General features: G+C 46.9%; 1 protein-coding gene across 2 annotated transcripts; it reads right to left on the bottom strand.

The window, feature by feature from the left end:
• Positions 1 to 3708: 3708 nt before the first annotated feature.
• On the bottom strand, positions 3709 to 6616 carry LOC109781911 (bidirectional sugar transporter SWEET1b). Of its 2 annotated transcripts, XM_020340501.4 has the most exons (6): positions 6332 to 6616; positions 6106 to 6142; positions 5404 to 5499; positions 4791 to 5073; positions 4566 to 4685; positions 3709 to 4135 (listed from the first exon to the last, which is right to left on the bottom strand). In XM_020340501.4, the coding sequence occupies exons 1-6, from the start codon at positions 6366 to 6368 to the stop codon at positions 3923 to 3925; spliced, it is 786 nt and encodes a 261-aa protein (XP_020196090.1). In that variant the 5' UTR covers positions 6369 to 6616; the 3' UTR covers positions 3709 to 3922. The 2 variants fall into 2 exon arrangements, with proteins under 2 accessions (XP_020196090.1, XP_073354524.1); XM_073498423.1 differs by lacking the exon at positions 6106 to 6142 and having other exon boundaries at positions 5404 to 5531; positions 6303 to 6544.
• Positions 6617 to 8859: the final 2243 nt, after the last annotated feature.

Here is an 8859-nt window from a genome sequence, read left to right on the forward strand (position 1 = left end):
TGCAAACTATAAATCCAAACTAAATGATCTTTTTGCAGAATAATTCCAGTGAATATATTTTCAAATGAACATAATATCACATTTGAATAATTTAAAACCAAATTTAAATATAGTTCAATAGTATCCAAATTCAAATGGAATTTAAACTTAGTTTGGTACGATTTGTAAACCAAAAAGGTAAGCTAAATTATACCTTTTGGTGTGTAATTCAGAAACATAAAATTGAACTTATGAAATATTTATGATAAAATAAAACTTTAGGCCGGATAGTCTATGCACTCGACTGTTAAAAAGTAAATATTATCCGAATGGCAAACTTGAAGGTATTGTCTTTCCTGGGAATGCGTCGTCTACATGGACTGCGGTTAGTCATGGACTTGATTTACTCAAGAAAGGCCTGATCTGGCGGGTTGGAGATGGAAAGAGCATCAGAATGTGGAGGGACAGTTGGATCCCGAGACCGTTTTCGTATAGACCAATTTCACCACAAGGATTATGCAGGTTGAGGTTCGTATCTCAGCTTTTGAATGACAATGGCTCCTGGAATGTGAACATGCTACAGTCTTTCTTTTTACCCTGTGACACTATGGAAATCATGAAAATTCGAGCATGTCCGAGAGGTGGTGAAGATGTGATCGCATGGGGGCCAACAACTAATGGAGTTTTTTCTGTAAAGTCAGCTTATGATCTGGCTTTTGATGAGTCTTGTAGAACTACAACACAGGCTTCAAGTACGGCACCTGATGGACGGCGAGCCTGCTGGAAGTTGATTTGGAAGAGCATGGTGCCACCGACGGTAAAGAATTTCGCTTGGCGCGTCTCAGTGAACTCGTTACCCGCTTGGCAGAATAAATACAAACGAGGACTGGAGACGGAGGCAATCTGCCCTGTTTGTGGGCGAGAGACTGAAGACACTTTCCATGCTTTGTGTCGATGTCCCATTGCTGTGCAACTTTGGCGTTGTATGTTGTCGAGTTGGAGCTTACCAAAGATTGAGGAGGTACGCAACACAGGAACGGAATGGCTACTTGAAGCTTTACACCACTATCTGATATTCAGAGATGCATGCTGCTGATGACCTTATGGAGGGTATGGCACAACCGGAATGAATTAACACATCAGAAAGAACCAGCGCCTATGGATGTTTCAAAGAGGTTTTTAATGAGCTATTTAGACTCTCTGTTGGTGCTGCAAAATTCTGAATGTGATCCAGCAAAAGGTAAACAAGTGATTTCTTACGAAGATTCCGTCAATACCTCGCATGCGACAATCCGCACAGGGGCAACACTGAAATGGTCTAAGCCGAAGGAGGGATGTACAGAACTGAATATAGACGGTTCTTGGTCTGATGGTCGAGCCGGCGCCGGTATGGTTCTTCGGGACAGTAATGGCGAAATCATTTTCTCATCTTGTAGAGAGCTATTCTCCTGCAGGAATGCTCTTGAGTCGGAGCTTTGTGCGTGCATGGAGGGGTTGTCGATTGCCATTCAGAGAACGGAGCTTCCTATTCATGTGGAGATGAACTCTTTAGTAGCAGTTAATATGCTCAATGAGGAGGATAGGGATAGATCCATCTTTGCTTCCTTGGTGCGGGAGATCAAGCTTCTGTTGAGTCTTCGGACAACCTTTGTGTCACATATTTCTCGGGACCAAAATTTTGTCAGTGGTTTCTTGGCTAAATTTGCTAGGACAGAAAGTAGAACAATAGTTTGGTTAAACTCTGGCTTGTCAGAGGTACTCGATCTTTGTATTGCAGACTGTGGCGATTCTGCCATTTGAGTATATAATACATTTTCAACCGCAAAAAAAAACTTTAGGAAATTCAAATCTAATTAGAATTTAACTCAATCTTATCAGGACACATGATTCAATTCTTAATCCGATTTAAATGAAATAGTTTTCAGTTGAATTCTTGAACCAATCTTGAGCCAATGTGAAACCATTCAAAGTTGAACTAAAATTTCCAAGTTTATTTCAAATATAAATTCAAACCTAACTTGAATTCATAGCCCACTTCTGCAATTTCTCAAACACCCCATAGAGATCTGCTTTTCTCATGATGGCACTCAAACCATCCATGATGAGCAGGAAGAGGAGGGGGACAAGGGATCTCCTTGTCTCATCCCATGAGCGTGCCAAATTCTCCTGCCTAGGTGGATATTAATGAGGACGTGAGTGCTTGCAGATGATAGTAACAGAGGGAACCAGGAGCACTAACGTGGCCCAAATCAGTTTGAAGACATGTAGTGAATCGCAGCCTTAACCATATTTCTTTTTTGTGAGAAAAAATCTGATCTATTCATGAACTGTCAAGGTAGTACAAAGAACACTAGAAATAAAAATTACATGCAGGTCAGTAGACCACCTACCGATGACTACAAGCACTGGAGCGAGCCCAAGGCGCGCCGCCGTCATTGCCCGTCCCTCATCGGAGCTGGGCAAACCTTGTTGTAATAGGTAGTCAGAAAGTCGTTGTGCTAAGGCCTCATAGGACCAATGCATCAGAACAACAACCGTTGCCGATGAAGAGAAGCGTAGTTCGAAAAGATCCAACCTACATACACACTGACAGACAAAGTCGAAGCGGATCGACCAAAGACAAACGCCAAACCCCATGAGATCCGCCGGAAATACACCTCCACACGCCCTCTGACGACGCTAGAAGCACCATTGGGAAGCCGCTACCGCCTCGTCCTTCTAGGCATGGCACAAAGCCTAACAAAACTGAAAAAATCACCTAAAAATAGAGCTCTCTCGCCGGCAAGGGCGGGGATCCACCGCGCCTCCATGGTCCTGGGACCATAGGAGACGAGGCGGACCGGCGGCGGTGCCGGCGAGAGGTTTTGGAAACCCTAGACAAGAGTCGCCTGGGTGTTCGCCTCGCACGAATGAAAGATTATGAACGACAACATTTCTGTGTTCAGTTTGTGTTTCCATCACTTCCTCATCATCAGTTTCTTTCTAACCATTTTCATCTGTCTGTTGTGTTAGGTTATGAGAATCCTCCATGTCCTTAGTCATCCTTCCTGTTGGGCACACCTTCATGTTCAACTATGGGATCACGATAAGATACTAGTCCACCTGTTGAGCACACCTTCATGTTCAACTACGGGATCACGATATGATACCAGTCCACACGAGATTGCCTCTTCTCAAGTTCTTGAATCTTTGGAGCTAGGCTTTTGTCAGCCTTACTACTATCAGTTTTTGCACTCTAGCAGAGTAAATCAGCTCCATATCTGAGTCGCAGAAATATCGTCAACCTCTTCCCTAGCAGAGTCGGTATTCTTTCCCTTTTCTTTCAGTTTGTTCAAATCTCCAACATCAGATTTCAAGTTCTCCACAGTTTGTTATCAAATGCATCATTCGTGATCACATCATTTGACTTTGAGGTTCTTTCGGTGGTGTCACGTAATACAACATAACAGCAATTGCCAACTGTCTTCTCTTTGTTATTACCATCACTTCCACATTCAGATCAGTCAGATTTCCAATACCTTGGCCCCAAATGTCAGTGATTTGTTATTACTACCATTATTATCATCACTTCTTTTCAAACATTGTACACACGAAGATACTCATACGTGCGCACATACTACAGTCTACAGACGAGTACACTGCAAGTTGGCAGTTAATGTAGACTTTATTTGATCGGATGGCGTGAGCGTGATTCAAATTAAGGGCGATGCAAGTTAATGCTCACTTTCCTTTTCTAGTATGTATACTACATTTAGCAGTAGAAAATACAGCTTCAGACATCAGTACACGTATGCAATACATATAGCTTACAAACAGGTACAAGGTGGCAATTAAAGGCTAGTCCTCTACTGGCTAATTACACAAGGTCAACACTGGCGATTCTTGCAGCAACAAGATACTGGTAGAAAAAGCACATAATATGGCTGATATTCGATCGATCTAGCTAAACCTGGCTGACCATCTTGCCGGCCTTCGTCGACCCCGTCGCACCGCGGTCGTCGCCATCGGCGACCTTGCTGTTCCTGCCGTCGACGGACATCTCCACGTCGTCGCCCTGCAGCTTGCCGGCGCCGGCAGCGTTGCCCTTGTTGTTCCGGTAGATGGCGTACAGGATGAGCTGCGCGGCGCCCAGGACGCTCCCGCACCCGTTGGGGATCTGCCAAAGAAGAATAGAGCATCAATCGAACGGTCAAGCGCATCTGCAGAAGCAGTGACTGGCTAGGCGATATCTATAGGCATGTTTCATGGCGACGGCCGCACGCGCGCATGGGCGCTGCCTCGCCTCTTCGGCAGGGCCCATTTACTGGAGCACGTTGCGCGCTCAGCTAGCGTACGTGCATGCATGCCTGGATCGCACATAGACAAGTCAAAACGAGTATTCATGCACCGGCCGGCCGGCAAGGGCATCTACTAGACTACAATGACAACGCAGTTAGTGCAGTCATTTTGTCCACTCACAGTTTCCTTAGATGTTATGAAGTTATTCGACGCGAGTCGGCATCAGGAAAGAGAAACATCGATCCCACGGCACAGCAAAGTTGGATTAGAGGTGTGCGTGCGTGCGTGCGTGGACTAATAAGACTTACCGTGACGAAGAGGTCGTGGCCGAGCAAGCCGTAGATGAACCACGACGTGCCGCACAGGAACACCGCCAGCGACAGCAGGAACGGCATGTACTCCACGCTCTTCGTCTTGATCACCATCCTCTGCGAGAAATCAACAAGTCCCAGATCAGTAGTAAGCTACTAACATGTGCAAGTGCAAGGCAATGGAGGAATACATGCACGCATGCATGGACGAACAAAACGTACCATGATGGAGAGGGGCGAGGCGTACATGCAGATGGAGAAGACGGTCATGGCGAGGCCGGCGAGGAGCTTGCGTGCCGGGCCGTGCAGGGCGAGCATGGAGACGAGCGCCACGACCGTGAACACCGCCGCGACGGCCGACGCCAGGCCGAGCGTCCGGAGCCTCGCCTTCCTGTTCGACGCGAAGACGAGGAAGATCACCACGTACACCGTCTCGATCACCGCGCCCACGCCGTTGATCGTCGACACCAAGACGTTGTTCGGGGACACGAAGGGCAGCCCGTACCTTCAAACGCACACCAACGCGGCAAGATCAAACTCTCTCACTTGTAACACGTCGAATTTTTGCACCATGCATCAACAAGATCGGAAGGGAACGGGAATAGTTTATGCACTTGGGTCGGCCTTAATTAGCTACGTGTACAACGGCATGTCTCTGCATAGAGACACGTTGCAGAAGCATGCAACAATGAAGTGAGGGTGGCAATTTCTAAAAAAATAGGCAAGAGATGAGATGGATCTCCAGCCTCGTAAACACAATCACGTGTTGTACTGTTGTTAACTTGAGAACCCCGAAAAAAAAAACTTGTTCTTGGAGAAAATTGAGAGGTTTTACCAGGCGGACAGGAGGCAGTTGAGGAGCGTCATATTGTATGGTACCCCGGAGAATTCCTCTGTTGATTTGTTACGAATGATCCTCCAGAAAGTAGGCCTGTGAACGGACAAATTACAGTTTTCACAGGTCTATATATTTCAGTAAGATTGTATAAAAGACTAACAGTAAAGTTGCAACTGTACTTTCTCAACAGCATGAATGGAATGATAATACTATCAGAAATTGGACACTGAAAATGACTTGTCTGAAATAAATAAATCGGAAGGTGGCAATATATGCATACAAAGGTGGGTGCCGGAAGTTTCTAGTTTATGTACGTAGCTAGATTAAATTAAGAGGGTTAATAGATGCATGGACCCCAGGAATTCAAGCTCCTTTTCAGCAAATTCTAGGTTATTTCTTATATGATTATATATGAATTAGTAGTTGAGTGCACCAAAGGGTTGCGCATGTTATTCATGTGGTTTTACACATATGGAGTGTACGATTTGGACTCAGAAATATAATGTTTCCTGGTCTCACTGAAGAAAGAGAGAGCAAAATAGCTTAATTGTTGTTCTTCCAATAAAAGGGAGAAAAGTGTAGGGTCCAGTAACACTCTGCTGTCTTGACACCTTCACTCTAACCATCTCTTGTAAGTTACAGAGCTAGCTACCAAATAATTATTTAGAAGAAGAAAAAAGGTGGTAATGAAATACTTACACCGGGGATAGGAAGAGAAATAGAGCAATGACATTGCCTGAAACAACAAAATCAAGCAGTAATTAGGTTGAAAGGACGTCCCAACAAGAACATCCACCAATGAGCAAACCACAGCACACAAGATAACCAAAATGGCTTCCTAATTACTACTTCCTCCGTCTCATAATATAAGAACGTTTTTAACACTAGAGTACCACATAGGAAAATGAAAATCAGGAACACTCACCCGAAATCCCAAACAAGAACTTGGCCACATCCTCCATGTCTGACCTCCTGATCAGCCCCTAGCTTGCACCTCCAAAAAATTGTCTTCTCCTCGACGAACCCAGAACAAAACCAAGATGGAAAGACAGACCTCCTCGAGAGCCCTGTTTCTTCTGAGCTGGGGATGCTAGCATGCAGGTTTTTCAGAAGCAGCAAGCAAGAACAGCTAAATGACAATGCTGTATGTGTTCGTATGTGTGGATGATGGATACATGGACGGCTGCATCGTATAAATAGGAAGAGTTGGATGGAGAGGAGGTAAGGTCAGGGGGGAGAGTAGCAGTGCCGGCCTATTGATTACGTTCTTATCTTGGCCACTCCATGAAAACGATGCCCCTGTGGACGTGGGAGTGCCGGGCAGTAAACAGTAACGTTTCCAGCACTAGCATATGGGGAGGATCTTGTTTTGCTTATCACTAGCTAATTGGATTGGACACTATTGACATTTGACAAGAATGTACGTATGTCTTTCTGTGCTAGTAGCTCTTTTCCTTCAGTGTGTGTGGTCTGTATAGATCGTCCACATTATATTCATGCATCTGGAAGGATCTAAGACTTTTGCCATGCCCTTTTTCCGAAAAGAAAGGAAGAGTCAAATATTGTTAGCTAACAACGTTACCCGGGTCCGAGGGTGCTCCAGAGATCCAGAGGAGGCACCGAGCTTCCCTCACGGCGTACCACCACCGAATGCAGGATGAAGACGTCGTCGATACATCCAATGACCTGTGTTTATTTTCTGCTTGTGTAAGGATGGTTTTTCAATAAAGGGAATATATTAATATCAAGATGATATCAATTACACCCGGCCTCTGCAACAACATCATATACAGAGCAAGTCTAGACATGTTGGATGCACACAGCAAAAAAATGAAAAAAAAGAAAAAACGAAAGCCTCGTCAAAACAAAAAGAGACTCGCAACAATAAGAGCACCACCAATGGTGGCAACACCTAGACTCCGAAAAAGATTCTCCAAAAACGACGCCTTCAGGAAGGTTATAGTGCACAAACACCATCATCGTCCGGTCCGACCATCCTAGTCAGATCCTGGGTTTTCACCCTGAAGAAGGTCCAATCTCCAAACAATGCCTTCAACAAGGAAACGACTATGAGGCCGCCATTGCCAGGTACAAGACCTAGGGCTTTCACCCCGAAACTGAGACCACCAAGAACAAAGTCTGTCAGTGTCGCCGCCCACTCGCCGAGATTACTGCTGCTAAGCTCCAATCGTCCGACACGCAAACTTCTTCCGATCTAGCCCATCCAGTCTTCTTCATACATCACCGCCATTACCAAGAAGTTTCACACAATATGAGTGCGTAGAACCTCTGGCCTTCGCTCCATAATGACATGCCCACCTACGTTAGATCCCTGCTGACGAGGCGGATAGTGCGATGTGGTGGCGCCGCCGCTTGTACCTCATCACGGTGAACCGTGCACAGCGCCGAAGATCTCAGGAAACGCCACACAAGGGTACCAGACAAGGAACATCTGTAGGCATCCGCAGATGGCATCATGCCCCTCACCTCCATCACAATGGGCGACAGCGGCTGGAGGCGCGCGCGTCGCCAGAATGTGACCGAACGCCGCTGTCCACGCCGGGATCGCGCCGCGATCTTGGCCACGAGCTCCACAGGCCATCCAGGATCCATGCAACCGCCAACAGAGCAACCGCCCACGCGCTCCAAGCGTCACAACCACGGTCGAGCCTTTTGGCAACCGTCGCCGTCGCTGTGAAGACAATGCCCATTGCCGAGCTGACTGGGCTAGCGGTGCGCCGTAGTGAGCACATATGGCAGACATGCTCTCTAATGTGCGCCAGCCAGCGATGTAAAGGAGGCACCCTCGGCACCAGAGGCCCATGATTGAGCCACCGTGGCAAGAGGTGGAAGGTTCGCCGTCCAGCAGGAGCACGCATGGACATGGAGCCGATGCAGTCCGCCTCGGATCCGTTTTCCGCTGCAATCAAATCACACGCACGGACGGGAGGAGATGCAGTCCATCTCACAAGGCATGGGATGATGTGGCTAACCATTATGAACACTGCTCGAATCAACCAACCGCCGGTGAGGAGCGCCTTGGGCAGTTAGTCGTCGCCGTCGGGCTAGAAGGGAAGATTCGAAAAAGAAAGACAACGTCCCGCCGCCGCCATCGGCCGCGGGCTTTGCCCGACGGCGTCATCCGGCGGCGGCGAGGGAAGAAGCACAGAGGAGACGGTCGGTGGAGGAGATCGGGGGCGCCGCCCGTGCCGTCCGTCCGGACGACGCGGGGGCCGTTCCAAAGAAGCGGAGGATGCACCTAATCGAATGGGGTTGGGAAGTCCTGCGTAATACTCCCTCCGTTCCTAAATATAAGTCTTTGTAAAGATTTCACTATGAACTACATACGTAGCAAAATGAGTGAATCTACACTTTAAAATGCATCTATATACATCCATATGCGGTCCATAGTGCAATTTCTACAAAGACTTATATTTAAGAACGGAAGGAGTA

This window comes from Aegilops tauschii, chromosome 1 (genome assembly GCF_002575655.3).
Source record: "Aegilops tauschii subsp. strangulata cultivar AL8/78 chromosome 1, Aet v6.0, whole genome shotgun sequence".
Taxonomy (NCBI): domain Eukaryota; kingdom Viridiplantae; phylum Streptophyta; class Magnoliopsida; order Poales; family Poaceae; genus Aegilops; species Aegilops tauschii.

Excerpts from the sequence above, each read along its gene's own strand:
- LOC109781911 (XM_020340501.4), bottom strand. The coding sequence starts at position 6,368 with ATGGAGGATGTGGCCAAGTTCTTGTTTGGGATTTCGG. Across the intron at positions 6,143-6,331 it reads GTTCTTGTTTGGGATTTCGG|GCAATGTCATTGCTCTATTT; the intron begins GTGAGTGTTCCT and ends TTGTTGTTTCAG. Across the intron at positions 5,500-6,105 it reads TTTCTCTTCCTATCCCCGGT|GCCTACTTTCTGGAGGATCA; the intron begins GTAAGTATTTCA and ends GTCCGTTCACAG.